This window comes from Capricornis sumatraensis, chromosome 3 (genome assembly GCF_032405125.1).
Source record: "Capricornis sumatraensis isolate serow.1 chromosome 3, serow.2, whole genome shotgun sequence".
Lineage (NCBI taxonomy): Eukaryota > Metazoa > Chordata > Mammalia > Artiodactyla > Bovidae > Capricornis > Capricornis sumatraensis.
Window position 1 is genome coordinate 155,419,358 of NC_091071.1, and position 18,418 is coordinate 155,437,775.

The window sequence follows — 18,418 nt, forward strand, 5'->3', positions numbered from 1 at the left end:
AGTGTCCGACATGACTGAGAGACTAAGGCACACTATCCCAGGAAACTAAAACGAGTCAAGTTTCTCATTTTCTCTTGAATATAGAACTGCATCCTTTTGTTTCTTCTTGGAAACTAATCGGGCAACATTTTATTTTTTAATGTCAACATAAACGCACTGTAGCTCATCAAAACCCAGGATTTGGATCCGAGTCACAACTACATATTTGGGTTTCACCCCCATGGAGTGCTTGTGGCTGGAGCCTTTGGAAACTTTTGTACAAATTATTCCGCCTTCAAGGAGCTATTTCCCGGCCTTACCTCCTATCTTCACGTGCTGCCGTACTGGTTACGGTGTCCGCTCTTCCGGGAATGTGTGTTGAGTATTGGTAAGTGAAGGGAGATCACTGTTTCCACAGTGTTCTGGGGTGGCAGGACCACACAAAATGTCCTCTCTCAAGCCAACCAGGTTTATGGTTTCTTAGAGTACAACTTAACTCTGTGTCTTTATCCCTGTCTCACACTTCATATACTGTTTGGGTGGTTCTTGCTTTCCCCCACCAGACTGGAAACACGAGGAAGACAGAAAGAAAGCGAAAGTGCTAGTCACCTAGTCGTGCCCGACTCTTTGCGACCCCATGGACTGTAGTCCGCCAGGCTCCTCTGTCCATGGGATTCTCCAGGCAAGAATACTGGAGTGGGTTGCCATGTCCTTATTTCCTTCTGCAGGGGATCTTCCCGACCCAGGGATAGGACCTGGGTCTCCTGTACTGCAGGCAGATTCCCTACTGCCTGAGCCACAAGACTGTATTTTTTTCCCCATAAGTCACCAAATAACTAGCATAATATATAACATAGTACCTGGGATTTAGGAATGTCCAAAAGATGTGAATTCAATGAAAGTATAAATTAATGAATGCATTTTGTGTATCCAGATGAGAAAGAATCAGGCTTGGAGCAAATAAGTAATAAATGGTACCTTTGGAGAGGTGCTTTGTCTGCTTTTATGAATATTAGAAATTGAAAATGTCCTCCAATGTGTCTTGGAATAATGGCCACACTGAATCTGCTGTCTTTTTCCTCCCAAATTAAGCACAACTTGGCTCAGAAATTTTACTCTGCTACTCTGAACTAGTGGAAGACTTTCAGATTAGAGAAACCATAATTCTCCCAATTCTGAGAATAAAATTCAGTAAAAATGCTGTAAAGATATTATATGAGTGTGTCCAGAAGTCTAAGATTGTCTTAATAGCTCTTATTTCAACTTAAGAGGCTCAATTTATTTGGTTTTTCCAACTTGACCAATTTACTAAGCATGAGCTACAGTAACTTACAAAGAGCTTTATGTTTATGATCATTGTGTAGGTTAATTATTATTGTCTTTGCATTTCTTGGACATAATGAAAAATGGATAATCTCTTGGGAAAATTGTAATTTCAGGATCAGAGCATATTCAGAGAGAATTGCTCATGGTCTCCTAGGTTTTGATTACTTCTTATTAATTTCTCAGCTCTGTGTTGTCATTAGATAGCTTGTGGGAAATCACTAAACATCCTTGCCTGGGTTTCCAGGTTCTGTTTAAGGACCTTCACACATGTAACTTTGGGTTCAGTGTCCAGTTTAGGCTGTCCCTGCATCTGGCCACTAGAGGGCGAACTAACCCCCAGCTCCAGAACTAAGTTGGGGGGGGTGGGAATCCCTTCTCTTTCCTCTTTTGTAGCTGCTGGGTTAGAGTTTTATAAAAGGAAGAAAGTTAAAAGGAAAAATCTTTTTTTTTTTTTTTTTTAATTTCAAAACATCCCAGAACTATACGTTATGTGTGTGTGTCAGTCACTCAGTCATGTCCTACTCTTTGTGACTCCATGGACTGTGGCCTGCCAGACTCTTCGGTCCATGGGATTTCCCAGGCAAGAATACTGGAGTGGATAGCCTTTCCCTTTTTCAAGGGATCCTAACCCAGGGATCAAACCCAGATCTCCCTCTTCGCAGGCAGATTCTTTACCATCTGAGCCAGTAGGCAAGCTCCATTTACATTATACTGTTTGCTGAGTCGAACTATAGCCACAGGTGAGTTTGGGTAGTATAATTGGAAGCAGGTGTGGCAAATTTGTGGCAGGAGAGATGAAGGTATACCCTCCTGAAGGCCATGTCAACTACAAGTAACCAACGATAGGGTCTCTGTCCACGTGGTGCCACTGTTGTTTTCTAGAGCTGGCATTTGAGGGGAAGATGGTCAACTGTCACTGGCTCATGACATCATGAGATCTTCCCTGTTGCTGTCACCTGAAATGTCCTAAAGCCAAATAAAAACCTCCAAACTTGTAGCCAGGGGAAGTTTGGACTGTCCTTGTCTCTAAGTTTAGGGAGTTCTCATCCCTTCATCGGAGAAGGCAGTGGCACCCCACTCCAGTACACTTGCCTGGAAAATCCCATGGATGGAGGAGCCTGGTGGGCTGCAGTCCATGGGGTCGCTAAGAGTTGGGCACGACTGAGTGACTTTACTTTTGCTTTTCACTTTCATGCATTGGAAAAGGAAATGGCAACCCACTCCAAGTATTCTTGCCTGGAGAATCCCAGAGACAGAGGAGCCTTGTGGGCTGCCGTCTATGGGGTCGCACAGAGTCGGACACAACTGAAGTGACTTAGCAGCGGCAGCAGCATCCCTTCATAGAACTGGCCTCCTAGAACTGCCCCGGCCCAAAGCTGCCCCTCTACTCTGCACCTGCCTTGGTGGCTGCCTCTCTTGGGGTGGGGAAAGACAGACGGCCATGTGCCCCAGACCTCACTTAGTAAGGAACCCATTGTTCTTGTTTGGTTGCTAAGTTGTGTTCAACTCTTTGCGACCCTATAGACTACAGCATGCTAGGCTCCTCCGTCCATGGGACTCTCCAGGCAAAAATATTGGAGTAGGTTGCCATTTCCTTCTCCAGGGGATCTTCTCAACCCAGGGATCGAACCCATGTCTCCAGCATTGGCAAGTGGCTTCTTTACCACGGAGATTCTCTACCTTAGGAAGCCCCATTGCATTTCAGAAATCCTCTGCTGATGGTATTTTAAACTCTTACCAAGATTTCTGTGGCTATAAGTCTTTGCAAGTTCCATGTCCATGCCATTTCTCTTGGCGCATTTTGGTAAATCTGTACTCAGCAGATGTTGGCTAGAGTACACGATGTGTTTCAAGGTTCATGTTTCTTTATGTCTACTCATTAAGGGTTAGCATGCAGTTGAGATCAGATCATAGCAGCCTTATCTATGATATATACACTTTAGATTTTTTTTCTTGTAGGTTAGCCATGAGGAACTTGTGAGGGATTTTGAGCAAAGTAGGGACCTGGTAGGATTTTGCACAGTAAGTCATGCAGGCAGCAGCTTGGAAATAAGTTAGAGATGAGCCTGGAGACTGAAGATGAAAAGGCCTATTTCAGTCATCAGGGGACAGGTGATAAGGGCTAAACTGGCACAGTGGCTGTGGTAGTGGAACTAGAGAACAAGGAATCGATATGAAAAATAGCTGACAGAGTCTACAAAACTTGGGGTTTCCAGGTGGTTCAGTGGTAGAGAATTCACCTGCTGGTGCAGAAGACTCAAGAGATGCAGGTTCAATCTCTAGCTCGAGAAGATACCCTGGAGGAGGAAATGGCACCCCACTCCAGGATTCTTGCCTGGAGGAGCCTGGGTGGGCTACAGTCCAAGGGGTTGCAAAGAGTTGGATGTGACTGAGCACACACACAGTGCAACAATATTTAGTGACTGATTCAGCTGCATGAGGGCAGCAATTGTATTTCACTGTCTCATCAGCATCTGGCACAGTGTCTTACCTGTAGCAAATGTTCAGTAAGTGTTTTTGAATGAATGAATGCATGAGTGAATGAGTGATGAACATGGTGGCTGAAAAGAGGGGACTGTATATGGAAGGAACCTACATTCTGACTTGGGGGACTGGATAGATGACACTCCCAATTGCTTTGATAAATAATATTGGGAAAGAAACAACTTTGTGGAAGAATTTCATGCACTGGGTTGGGAAGCATGGAGTTTGAGGTGTCTCTAAGCTGTTGAGGTAGAGATGTCCTTTGAGCAACAGGAGGTGTAGGCCTGGAGCCTCAGGAGAAAAACTCCCTGGGGATGGGTTTGGGAGAACTCAGCACACGTGAGTGGTAGTTGAATCCTTGTGGAGAGATGAGGTTAAAGACATCATCTGCTATAAGAGAATACCATAGATTGGATAGTTTGAACACTAGAAATTTATTTCTCGCAGTCTGAAGGCTGGGACGATCTGATGTCTGGTGATGGCCCACGTGCTGGTTTGCAGATAGATATCTTGTTGTATCTTCACGTGGTGGAAAGAGAGAACAAACTAGGTTTGTCCTCTTCCTATCAGACCATTCATCCTGAGACTTCCCTGTTAGTCCAGTGGCTAAGACTCCACACTCCCAATGCAGGGGGCCTGGGTTCGATCCCTGGTCAGGGAATAAGATCCTGCATGCTGCCTCTAAGAGTTCTCATACCACAACTAAAGATCCTGAGTGCTGCAACTAAGACCCTGAGCAGTGAAATAAATTAATTAGAATATATAAATAAATATTAAAAAGACATTAATCCCATTCAGGAGGCCTCCATTCTTATGAACTAATTATCTCCCGAAGGCCCCAACCTCTTAATACCATCCTATTAGGGGTTAGAGTTTTAACATATGAATTTTGGAGGACTATAAACATTTAGTCCCTAACAGCCCTGAGAAATACCAACTTTTAAGGATGGTCTGAAGAAGGGAAGCCTCAGGAGGAAACTGAGAAGTGGACAGAGGCAAGAGAGGACTGCCAGGTGTCTGAAAATCCAAGGGGCTCTCTTTTCAGTGGAAGTGATGCCTCTGTGCCCTTTCAGGGCTTGCAGAGCAGAAAGGCCATGCCCTGAAATCAACAAGAGTTCACACCCCTCTGTGCCCAGGTTCTCTACCCTCTAACCCACTCTCCTCTGCCTCTTCTCTGCAGAGAGTAGCTGGTTTTTCAGAATCCTGTCCTTATTTTATATTCCCCCAGCAATAGAAATACACAGTAAAATGAGCATATAATTTCCTTTAAGAGATGAAGTGCTATGTCTTGATAAAGCTAGCACATTATTTTATGACTAAAAAAAGGGGGGGATAAAATCAAGAAAGGAAGGAAACAATAAGACATTAAGAAGGGATTATCTCTGGATTATGGGTCATGAGTTGTTTGTGTTTTCTTTATTCTTTTTCTCCAAGAGTTCATAGTATTTTCCTCGAAGAGTACATTGTGCTATTAAAATCTGAAAAGGAGTCTTTAAACTTATTTTTAAATGGGAAGTCTCATATAAAGACTGAACAGTTATGTAACTTATGTCTTAAACAATTTACCAAAGTCAAACTAGATATTTTGGAACCATGCACAGATTTAGCAATTGATACAGGTTATTTGTCAGATGTCTGAATTTTTTTGAAACCATTTACATTATAAGTCCATGCTTGAGAAATAAAAATCCATATAGAGTACCTGAAAACAAATCACTGGTGAACAGAAGATCAGTGCAACCTCTTGGAGGGTATATTGTTTGGTTCTGAGCAAGGATCTGCCAGGGTAATGATCAAGACTACCACATACAGCTGTGCAGGTTGTGCACTGAACAACTTCAGGAGATGCCTTTTACTTAAAATGCAATATGGGTGGAGTCTGCAGAATTGAGCAGTACACAACTTACTCAAACAACTGGTAGACCTAGTAATGATCAAGTGACATTTTAAAGATCTGACCCATCACCTGGCAAAATGTTAGATCTTAGTGATGGAATCTATTACCAAAGATTTGGCTATGGAAAAATTATAAACCCATACAGTGCTCCAAATATCAGCAGTGTAGGAAATTTTGTTTAATATTTGTTAGTGCCATAAATCAGGGGTCCCCAGCTTCCGGGTTCTAATGCCTGATGATCTGAAATAGAGCAGATGTAATAATACTAGAAATAAAGTGCACAATAAATGTTCAGTTCAGTCACTCAGTCTTGTCCGACTCTTTGCAACTCCATGAACCGCAGCACACCAAGCCTCCCTGTCCGTCACCAACTCCCAGAGTTTACCCAAACTCATGTCCACTGAGCTGGTGATGCCATCCAACCACCTCATCCTCTGTTATCCCCTTCTCCTCCTGCCTTCAATCTTTCCCAGCATCAGGGTCTTTTCAAATGAGTCAACTCTTTGCATCAGGTGGCCAAAGTTTTGGAGTTTCAGCTTCAACATCAGTCCTTCCAATGAACACTCAGGGATCTCCTTTAAGATGGACTGGTTGGATCTCCTTCCAGTCCAAGGGACTCTCAAGAGTCTTCTCCAATACCACAGTTCTAAAGAATTAATTCTTCGGCGCCCAGCTTTCTTTATAGTCCAACTCTCACATCCATACATGACTACTGGAAAAACTGCAGCCTTGACTAGATGGACCTTTGTTGACAAAGTAATGTCTCTGCTTTCGAATATGCTGTCTAGGTTGGTCATAACTTTCCTTCCAAGGAGCAAGCATCTTTTAATTTCATGGCTGCAGTCACCATCTGCAGTGATTTTGGAGACCCCCAAATAAAAGTCAGCCACTGTTTCCACTTTTTCCCCATCTATTTGCCATGTGGTGATGGGACCAGATGCCATGATCTTCGTTTTCTGAATGTTGAGCTATAAGCCAACTTTTTCACTCTCCTCTTTCACTTTCATCAAGAGGCTCTTTAGTTCTTCTTCACTTTCTGCCATAAGGGCGGTGTCATCTGCATATCTGAGGTTATTGATATTTCTTCCAGCAATCTTGATTCCAGCTTGTGCTTCATCCAGCCCAGCATTTCTCATGATGTACTCTGCATAGAAGTTAAATAAGCAGGGTGACAATATACAACCTTGACGTACTCCTTTTCCTATTTGGAACCAGTCTGAATGCACTTGAATCATCCCCAAACCACCCCCCATCCCCCTGGCCCATGGAAAAACTGCATGAAACTCAATGAAACCAGTCCTTGATGCCAAAAAGGATGGGAACTGTTGCTATAGATTCTTAAGGTAAGAATGTTAAAGGGCAATTAATTAACGCCTTTTGTTTTATTCACTAAGGGCTAGTCTCAGTTTCCAAGAAAAGTGTGTCCCACGTGTTAAGCAAAGAGGGAGGTGGAAACATCTCAGTCATTGTGCTCGGGGGCGCAGAGGAATCACTGGATGCCCATCCTGGGAAGTTCACTCTGTTCATCCGCCAGCGGAAGGGATTTGTGAAAACTGCTTTGACCCATGGGTAAGTGGCTTTTCATTTCAGGCAACTGTGTCAGGGAAGCTAACCCATTATTAAGTGAATTCGAAGAAGTAATTTTTCTGGCCCTTAAAGACAGACCTCATCACTGACCTTCCAATGAATACAGATGTGAATGTTTATGGGAAATAGAAGACAACCGTCCCTCTAAGATAACTCAGTGTCATGGCATCCAGCCATTCAACTTGTCTATAAGAGCAAAACAAGCAAAATACAAAATTTCATAGGCACAGTATGGATTTCCAACCAAATGAACAAATGAGCCATGGCCAAAACCAGAAATGAAAAAGAAACTTCTGGAACCTTGATTTTCTATAGAATAAAATCCCACAAATCACTAAGACTGCTAAGGTACCTCCCCAAAGGACTTCAGGAGTAATTCAGTTTCAATCCATGGAACATAAACTTAGCACTCCAAGGAGGCTTGGGGACATTAAACAATTGTGAGGAATCTGTTGCAGGTCAGCAGGGCTAAATGAAATATTTAAATCCTTTTCATTGAAAATGCTTATTCTTCCTCCTTGTTATTTCCAGTGCTTATTTGGTGCCAGTGTTTTCTTTTGGTGAAAATGAACTATTTAATCAAGTTAGCAACCCCAAAGGATCATGGCTTCGAAATGTGCAGGAGAAACTACAGAAGATGATGGGATTTGCTTTGCCACTGTTCCACGCCAGAGGAATTTTTCAGTACAGTTTTGGCCTAATCCCCTATAGGAAGCACATTCACACTGTTGGTATGTACATCAAATACTGGAGGCTTGTTAAACTGCGCAAAAGGATTATCTTACTTTGAGCAATGTTTATTGTTACTGAAGTAGCTTTGAGTAAGCCCTTCCTAAAATAATAGTCCTATAGATATTATTTGACCTTCCTTTACAGTATGCCTTTTATTTACGAAATGATTATATTTTCCATTTGAATGGGAATCCACTCCATTCAAAAATATTGTTATTGCACTCCAAATAGAATCCAATTTTAGAAGTGGAGTTCCTAATAGTCTATGCTGAATCTATTTCTCTGTACTAGAAGATGATAACATAGCAAGTCTTTGAATACATCAGAGTCTCTTGTGAAAATTTGTGTATAATAGATGTCTTCATCAGGTTTAGTTCATAGGCATCAGTTTCTACCACAAAGCATTTTTTTTCCCAACTAGGTATATTTATAGGTATTCTAAGATAGGGCTTCCCAGGTGGCTGAGTGGGTGAAGAATCTGCCTGCAATGTAGGAGATATGGGTTCAGTCCCTCAGTTGGGAAGATCTCCGTGAGGAGTGCATGGCAACCCATTCCAGTATTCTTGCCTGGAGTCTCAGAGGAGCCTGGCAGGCTACAGTCTGCTGCTGCTGCTGCTGCTGCTAAGTCGCTTCAGTCGTGTCCAACTCTGTGCAACCCCATAGACAGCAGCCCACCAGGCTCCCCTGTCCCTGGGATTCTCCAGGCAAGAATACTGGAGTGGGTTGCCATTTCCTTCTCCAATGCATGAAAGTGAAAGTGAAGTCTCTCAGTCATGTCCGACTCTTAGCGACCCCATGGACTGCAGCCTACCAGGCTCCTCCGTCCATGGGATTTTCCAGGCAAGAGTACTGGAGTGGAGTGCCATCGCCTTCTCCAAGGCTACAGTCTAGAGAGATGCAAAGGGTCAGTTCAGTTCAGTTCAGCCGCTCAGGCGTGTCCAAATCTTTGCGACCCCATGAACTGCAGCACGCCAGGCCTCCCTGTCCATCACCAACTCAGACATGACTAAATCAACTGAGCACTCACTCGCAGACTGATTTGCCCTTTAAAAATGGCATGTTTGGGTTTGGGGAGCATTGAGATAGGGGAGGAAGGTAACAACCATGTTAACAGAAGAACAGAGGAGGAAAATAATTGCTCCTGAGGTTGAAAAGGGGTTTGGAGGGTGGAAAAGGAGAAAGCGCTGAGTCAATTGCTAATAGCAAGATTAGCCAGACTATATACACATATGAAATGGAAGTAATAATTTCACCATGAGTGGCCCATTACATGAAATTCAAACATTTTTCTAGATCTATTCCCTTGGAATGGGAGTTCACTGCTGTCAGTCTGTTAACAGCTTTGCATTTCTCATGCAGTCACATGCCATTTTTTAAAATGCTGTTTTTAACTCAAATGGAATATTAACAGTTGATTAATCAATGTAATAGGAATACTGAGATAAGCTTGCAGTTATATTTTTCAAGATAAGTGGTTCCATTTTTTTGTCAAAATGTTAGTCAGTTTTGATCCCATACGTGCAAAGTATGGTCATTGGTATTTTGGGGGGATATGAGGGAAGTTATACGATATGATTTTTCAGGGTCATTCTCATTGGACATAATTTATAAAGAAACTACCATGTATTTTCTCTACATGTGTCACAAGTATGTTATTTACATATTTTATCTGAGTTATCAGTTTATCAAAGTAGAAAAAACTGTTCACATATGTTGTATTTTATTACATAGTAATAGAGAGAAGCTGATTTCAATGTCCCATCAACTGGGAGAGAAAAAGGAAGTGAGTTTGGACTTCAAGAACAGCTGTAAAAAGTCCCAGTTCCTTGTAAGAATGTTGCTTTTTCTTTGTTTCTGCCTCAAAGAGCTCCAGGTGACGGGGATTTTGCTCTTTGTTCTGTGCCGTGTCTCCAGTGCTCTCAGGGTAGGAGCTCAAGACACATTTGTGAATCAACAAATTAGTCTTTAGTTAGGCCTGTCTGATTGTAATTCTCAAGTTTTCAGAAATCAAACAAGTACGTAGTAACAAAAATTTTAAATAAATTTCCCAGGTGGCTCAGTGGTAAAGAACCAGCCAGCTAAGACAGGAGATGTGAGGTTGATTTCTGGGTCAGGAAGATCCCCTGGAGAAGGAAACGGCAACCCACTCCAGTATTCTTGCTTGGAAAATCCCATGCGGAGAGGAGCCTGGTGGGCTACAGTCCACAAAGAGTCGGACATGACTGAGCACGCACACATGCATGATATTTTTTTAAGATTTTTTTGATGTGGATCATTTTGAAAGTCTATATTGACTTTGTTAAAATATTGCTTCTGTTTTTATGTTTTTGGTTTTTGGTTGTGAGATTTGTGGGATCTTAGCTTCCTGACCAGGGATCAAATTCTCACCCCCTGCACTGGAAGGCAAAGTCTTAACCACTGGACCGCCAGGAAAGTCCCTCAATTTACTAATAAGTTCAAGTTGTAGAGCCAGTACCGGTTATGTGATGGAAAGTTGTTTGAGCAAGAAAGTAAAATATTTAGGTGTTGGTTTTAAGTTTTAAAATTTCATGTTGAAAAATTTCAAATGCTCAGAAAAGTCTCATGAGTAGTAAAATGAACTCCTATGTTCCTTTCTCGTAGACTCACCACTTGTTAACATTTTTGCTACAGTTTTTTTCTCTCTCTAATAATATCACAAATACACTTTATACTACTGTTGTCACTGAACTATTTAAGTAAATGCAGACAACATGACCATTTGTTCCTCACTACTTTTATGTATCTCTCTTAAGAACAAGATTATTCTCTTTCATAGTGTCAGTAGGATACAGGAATTTAACATCAATTAAATGCTATTAACTGTGTACACTCCATATTCAAATTTCATCAGTTGCCACAGTCACTTCCTTTTTAGTTGTGGGTTTTGGTGAAGGGCAGTATTTTTTCCCAAAACAGGATCATACCTTGCATTTAATTTTCATATTTCATTAGTCTACTTTAAACTGGATTAGTTTTTAAAATTTTCTTTGTCTTTATGGCATGAGTAGTTTGTCTTTGTCTTTATGGCATGAGCATGATCGAATCAATGATGTCTATGACTTATTCTCAAATGGTTCTACAAAAAACAAAAATAATAATACATGTGTATACCTATATACATACTGAGTGTGTATATATGTGTGTGCAAAATGTTTGAAATTGGTGAGTCTAGAGGAAGGGCATGCACGTGCTTATTGTATTTTTTCTATAGGTTTGAATTGTTTTTATAAAAAAAGTTAGGGAAGGGAATGTACCTTATTTAAATAAAACTGGTTTGGATCCCACTTGAGGACAAGAGTAGTCCATTTTGTTTCAATTCGGTTAGTCTGCCCTGAGGGATAAAACAGCTAAGGGGTTTTTCTGAAATATTGGGTTGGCCAAAAAGTTCTTTAAGGTTTTCCATAACATCGTACTGAAAAATCTGAACAAACTTTTTGGTCAACCCAATAGAAAGAAAGAAAGAGGAACCTAATCTAAATTTAAATTATAAAGTGGGGATTGTTGTTGTTGTGCTCAATCATTCAGTCATGTCTGACTCTTTGTAACCCCATGGATTGTAGCCCACCAGGCTCCTCTGTCCATGAAATTTTCCAGCAAGAATACTAGAGTGGGTTGCCATTTCCTCCTCCAGGGAATCTTTCTGACCCAGAAATCAAACCTGCATCTCTTGCTTCTCTTGCACTGAAAAGTAGATTCTTTACCACTGTGCCACCTGAGAGATAGTAATAAGGGGATTGGTATGGTGCCCCGTACAACATATTAAGTGCTCGGTAAATGTTCATGAGTGTGTATGTTTATGTGTGTGTGCGTGCACACACACACACACACACACACATGCCTACACTGGGCATGAGACTCCATTATAAGCCAGAGGTTGTACTTGAACCCAGGTTTTGACTCTTCCCAACCCTACTCTGCCCAGATCTCTGCCTGGTCTCTCTCTCTAGTGTATGGCTATGTAGCATCTAAAGAAAAAGGAATTGCTATGTGAGACCATTAGAGAGAGAAACTTGGCAGAATTTTCATAATCACAGAAAAATAGAACAAAGACTCCTTACTGTGAAAGATCTACTCATTGCCTCAATGAGAAGAAAATAATGGACATCTCCAAGCTCTTTTCCAGCTGAAAATACAACAACTCATGAAGCTGCTCATTCTTCGTCTAGGGAAATACAGCACAGTATCACAGAAATTAGAGCAAGACTGCTACATAAGGAATAAAGACATAACTAATCCTGAACTGTTGGATGGAATCAGAAAATGGAACAAAGGAGCATGCTAGCTATAAAAAGCAACAAAACACAGATGAGAGCTGATTCCCAACTCTGCCACAAGTAGATTTTAGCTGATTTTTTCCAGGGCAGTGAGTTCTACCTCCAGAATAAACTGATGCAACTGGTTTTTCCTTTGTGTTATAAAGAGGGAGTCATGCAGCAGTCTGCAACTAACCCAGTCTCATGTTGAAACAGCTTTCTTCTCCTTAGTAGTAAAAATCTCCTTTTTCTGGAAAGAGGGAATTATGATCTTCTAGGGCTCTGAAGGTGCTTCTCAGATTTGCACGTTTTTCTTTTGTTACCTCTGTTTTTATCCCTAAAAAGTAATTAGAAAGGTTTCTTACTCTCCAATCCAATTTTGGGTTAGTTTAGTAATGAAGGGCAAAAGTGTTGGGTTTAAACGGAACAACAGCAATCTGAGTAATCTAGGAGCAAAATAAAAGACTTCCTCTTCTTAGAGCACGTAGGCCCTGTATCACTATAAATCCCCCTCCCACCCAGAATAGTTGCATTTAATCTCTCTCCATGATAATTTCACAAGAAAACAAACCGTTTCTATGAAACCACACATTTGCTAGTAGATTTACAGGTAGATTTCTCACTATGCCTGTAAATTTCTCATTTCTGGGGGGTGGGGGTGGGGATCAAACAACAACAAAGATTAGAGCTAAAAATGTGTGTGTGCTTAGTTGTCCAGTCATGTCTGACTCTTTGCCTTCTTATGGACTATAACCTGCCAGGCTCCTCTGTCCATGGCATTCTCCAGGCAAGAATACTGGAGTGGGTAGCCATTCCCTTCTCCAGGCGATCTTCCTGACCCAGGGATTGAACCTGGGCGTCCTGCACTGCAGGCAGATTCTTTACTGTCTGAGCCATGAAGGAAGCCTCAAGATCACCTATTCTTTTATCCTATGGTTGTTCAGTCACCAGGTCACGTCTGACTCTTTGCAACTCCATGGACTGCAGCATGCCGGTTTTCCCTGTCCTTCACTATCTCCTGGAGCTTGCTCAAACTCATGTCCACTGAGTCGGTGATGCCATCCAACCATCTCATCCTCTGTCCCTCCCCTTCTCCTCCTGCCCTGAATCTTTCCAGTGAGTCAGTTCTTCACATCAAGTGGCCAAAGTATTGGAGCTTCAGCTCCAGCATCAGTCCTTCCAATGAATATTCAGGGTTGATTTCCTTTAGGATGGACTGGTTTAATCTCTTTGCTTTCCAAAGGGACTCTCCAGAGTCTTCCAGCACCCCAATTCAGAAGCATCAGTTCTTTGGCACTCAGCCTTTATGGTTCAACTCTCATATCCATACATGACTGCTGGAAAAACCATAGCTTTGACTATATGACTTTCATCCTATACATGTGAAAATTAAGGTCAGAGAGGAAGTTACTTGCTAGCTGGGTGTACCTGCTGGGGAGTTAGCCCTGGATGTGGTCTAGCCTGGTGCCTCTTGTGCAACATCAGCTCCTGTTTCCATCAATTTTCAGTCTCTCCTAGTCTGTATTTCAACCACAACTGACATGGGAATTCCCTAGTGGCCCACTGGTTAGGACTTGGTGCTTTCACTGCCCTGGATCTGGCTTCAGTTCCTGATTGGGGAGCTAAGATCTCACAAACCATGTAGGGGGAAAAAAAAGGCAACCACAACTGATGGTGATACTTTTACGTTGAATCACAAAGGACTGCTGCCTACTATATATGTTTGACATCCAAGCTTTCAAGGAAAACTCTATATCAGCTTCTTGAGGCTATATCTAGCTAAAAATATAGGAATTTGAGAATACTAATGTTGCTGTGAGGATATATATATATATACACACACACACACATAGGATGGATAGATTATATATAACCTTGTATATAAATATAGATCTTAATATATGATGCATTATGATACCTCTGTGTGTGTTTGTGTCTGTATCATTCCCTTCCTTGTACTCCCTAACCTCCCATACTATTATCACACTTCTTTCTGCAGTTATTTATCACTTCCTCTTTATCTGGTTTCTGTTTAACTAATCACGCTTTGTTACTGACATGGATTGAGCCTTGGAGGTAGCATGAGGAGACTCCACGTAGGCAAAGGAAGCCCTACGAGTGCCATTCTGTTACTACAGCCCCACTTGATCTCATGCCGAAGCTGACCAAAAGTAATAAGCAGTTTGCTGCTCAGCCATTGATGTTCTGTAGGTTTGCAGCTCTTGGCATTAGTTTCAGCATCAGGCCAGCAGAGGGCGCAATGCACAGCAGAGAGGACTGAAGAGCGGGTGGCACAGCCATGTGTATCTAGTCTTTAATCTGAGACAAGTGAGGTAAAAGTTATTTATTATATAAATGCTAGGTTTAAAAAAATTAGTCCATTTTTTAATTATACAGGTAATACTAATGCGTTCTCATTGTAGAAAATTGGCACAATACAAATGAAATATAAGTCCCCCAGCTCTCCCTTCTTCCCTCCATGTAAGGGCTAGCAGTGTCTCTTGGCTGACTTTAGTAGACTAAATGCTTATAATGCACCTAGATATAGAACATTTTCAATAAATAGGGTTATGCTGTATTATTTTGCAGCTTTCCCCTTCCTGCTGCATTTTAAACTTTTGCATATGTGTGTGAACACACATATATATTTCATTTTTTACATTGAGATATATAATTACATATAACAGATTAGTTTCAAGTGTTAGTTTGATATTTGTGTATATTGTAAAAGGATCACCACAGTAAGTCTATTTAATATCTGTCACCATACATAGTTTCAAAAATATTATTTCAGCTTTCAAAAGAAATTGTTGCCTAGAATTCCACTGAATGAATGGCCTGTGATTTGTTTAATACTTTTCTCTATGAAGTTTTTTGGTTGGTTTTGTTTTCTGCTGTTACACACAGTGGAACCCTTGTGATTTGGTGTGTTTTCTAGTCCAGATTCTCGGCAGTGAAGATGCATATTCATTTTTTAGGATGGCATTACAAAGAGCCAGATTAGAGGGCTGAAGGCTCATGAGTCCAGACCTCCCCAGGCAGTGATAATAGAGCACTGTGGTCTGGCTGTCAGCTGTACCAGAGGGAGCGAGCTGGTGACGTGCACACACAGCCGTGTGCTTGTACCCCACAGCTGCAGCCAGCACAGTAGTTCATCTGACTCCAAGTCAAAACCACCAGTGCGCTGACAATCCAGCATGTGCGGAGAAGGGAGGCTCTTCATTTGTCACCAGAAGAGATGGTGTGACCACTGCAGGCAGCCAGTGAAATGAAGAAGGGATTGGAGCTGACAGGCCTGACAGCTTCTGATTGGAAGATCTTTCTAGAGCTGTCCATTAGAGGTGGTAGTCCATGGTGGAGTGGATTTGGTTTCTTACTTAACAATGCATTCTTTGTTTTTTGCAGTTGGCCGCCCAATCCCTGTTCGTCAGACCCTGAACCCAACCTCAGAGCAGATTGAGGAGTTGCATCAGACCTACATGGAGGAGCTGAGAAAATTATTTGAAGAACACAAAGGGAAGTATGGCATTCCAGAAAATGAAGCTCTCATTTTTAGATAACTGTCATCTTAGAAGACATGCAAGAGAGTGAGAGAACATCCCGTTGAAAGAAAAGATATTCTAAATAAATTTTTTTCCTTTGACAATGAAATCAAATTTGCAACTGTAAAATATGTATGGTGACAGATGTTGATATTTATCTGCGGTAACTAAAAATCTGAGTGACTATAGGGTAAGGGTGGAGGTGATGATAAGCCTTTTAAGTGTCTTTAAGTAGGAGGGTAAAAATTGTTTTACAAGTTAAGAAAAGGTTTAGAGTTATTCATGTGCTTAAAAACAATGACAGCTTTAAAAGATAATTAGACTCTTTTACTGAATATCACAATAATTTAATGTGGTGTTTTCACTGAGTGTGACAGTTGTTGTTCAGCACAGCTGAGACATTTATGAGAGAAGTGTGTAAAATAATTTCCCATATAGAGCTGGAGGAGATCATTTTTTTTTTCCTGCTTGCACAGACCATTTGTTAGTGAATAATGTTACTTTTAAGACTTAGATCATTTGATCCTTTAGGTCATATCAACCAACGCGTTTTTATATATATAATTCTTATGCCATTTTAGAAATAAGATGAATCCACCATATGGAAACCCATGTGGATGAGAGCATTTCTTCTCTTTTCTCATCATGCTCAGAAATATTCATCATTGTCATTTGCGTAGAAATATGTTCATTTGCTACAGATAAGGAGGTCTTTTGGAAAACATGCTTTTGATGGGTTTTAAGACTTTGAAGGGCTTCCCTAATGTCTCAGATGGTAAAGAATCTGCCTGCAATGCTGGAAACCTAGGTTTGATCCCTGGGTCAGGCAGATCCCCTAGAAAAGGGAATGGCAACCCACTCCAGTATTCTTGCCTGGAGAATCCCATGAACAGAGGAGCCTTGTGGGCTACACTCCATGGGGTGGCAAAGAGTCAGACACAACTAAGTGACTAACACACACACACACGATATTGAAATTCCAACAGGTTTTCATGGTAATACAGGGGTTTTGATTTTCTCCCCTTATGGCCTCTTCAAGTAAGACAAGCTCTGAAAGAAAGTGTCTTTTCTGGTGAGATGTGACCAGTTCACAGTTGATTCCGGTTGGGTGATTCTCCCTAACAAAATGTCAGGTCCAAGAGTGGGAACCTTGTCCTTTCTGTTCATGGATGTCTCCTGTGGGCCTGAGTCAACTTATGACACTTAGCACACATGAAATAAATGCTTGTTTAATGGATGTATTTCTAGGTGAACACACAAACAAACTTTGCCATAATGTGAAGAATTTTTAAAGTTATACCAGAAGATGAAACCTATTCTAAGAAAAGACCCACTTTCAGAAGGAGATAATTTATGTCTGATTGTCCTAGGCCGGTAATTGACAACACTGTGGGCTGGTTCGTAAGAAGCAAGTCAGAAGGGAGATTCTGAGAATTAGTCGAAAAGTATTAAGTCGTTATTTATTAAGTAAGAAGACTATCTAGGTTTCAGATGATCTCTGCTGCCACATGTCTTTCTACACCTCCTGCTCTCTCAGTATTTAGGGGCAACTTTATTGAGTTGTTTTAACTTATTGTTAATATGTGTTAAAACCCATAACTTTTAAAACAGCAAGTCCTGGGCAACAAAACACAATCATTCCAGGTAATGGCCTGAGTAGAAGACCATTTCATACAGGGAAAAGGGAACCTTCTCAATTGTTCTATAGAAGACTTTTAGGCTGGAATCCTTTTGGCTTCATATGGTTGGGCTGACCAGGAGTCCACTGACCCATGGTCTTAAAATTAGATCAGTTTCTTTGTCAAAGCCAGGAATAGGACACATCCTGCTTTATCCTCTCTTTCTTTCTTTTTTTTTTTTTTGGCTGCACTCCGTGGTTTGTGGAATCTTAGTCCCCTGACCAGGGATCAAACCCAGGCCTCAGCAGTGGAAGAAGCATAGAGTCTCAACCACTGGACTGACAGGGAATTCCCAGGACACATCCTGTTTTAATGGATGCAGATAATTTGACTATAAATTCTTTTTTGTATTACTCAATACCAAACAACATGAAACTACACAGCTACCCTCTAGCTATCTCCCGGGTGGCTCAGCGGTAAAGAATCTGCCTGCCAAGCAGGAGACACAGGTTCGATCCCTGGGTCGGGAAGATCCCCTGGAGAAGGAAATGGCAACCCTTTCCAGTATTCTTGCTTGGGAAATCTCATGGACAGAAGACCTGGCGGGCTACAGTCTATGGGGTTGCAAAGAGTTGGATATGACTTATCGACTAAACAACACTCTAGCTGGTCAGGGGTGAGTTTTTGTGAGCAAAGTTGTGAGGCCCAAATAACCATAATAACCAAAGGCTTTTAAGTATAAAACCCATGAACTTCATTCTTTTGGAAAAGTTTATGAAAATCTCGTGACACAGTCTTTTGCAATTTCACCATGTTATGAATTTTAATCTCACAGTAGTGAGGGACCAGGCTGACCACCAGCCTCCACTGGATTGTCTAGTGAGCAATTAAAGCCCATCTGCAGTAAGCAGAAGCCCTGAAAAATGGGAAGAGTTCTGCTCTGATTAATTTATCTAGAATTTTGCTATTTAAAAAATC

The 18,418-nt window shown here is 41.4% G+C and overlaps 1 protein-coding gene and 1 non-coding gene across 2 annotated transcripts in view; both read left to right on the forward strand.

The window, feature by feature from the left end:
• MOGAT1 (monoacylglycerol O-acyltransferase 1) overlaps positions 1-15,846 on the forward strand; it is a 29,451-nt gene extending 13,605 nt beyond the window's left edge. The window contains exons 3-6 of the mRNA XM_068969055.1: positions 163-367; positions 7,081-7,255; positions 7,805-8,004; positions 15,685-15,846. Coding sequence (XP_068825156.1) covers positions 163-367; positions 7,081-7,255; positions 7,805-8,004; positions 15,685-15,839 — 735 coding nt within the window. The 3' untranslated portion in view covers positions 15,840-15,846. The remainder of the gene's footprint in view (positions 1-162; positions 368-7,080; positions 7,256-7,804; positions 8,005-15,684) is intronic.
• Positions 15,847-17,899: 2,053 nt separating this feature from the next.
• TRNAG-GCC (transfer RNA glycine (anticodon GCC)) lies at positions 17,900-17,970 on the forward strand. Its single transcript has one exon. It is a non-coding gene; the product is annotated as a tRNA-Gly (tRNA).
• The last annotated feature ends 448 nt before the right edge of the window (positions 17,971-18,418 follow it).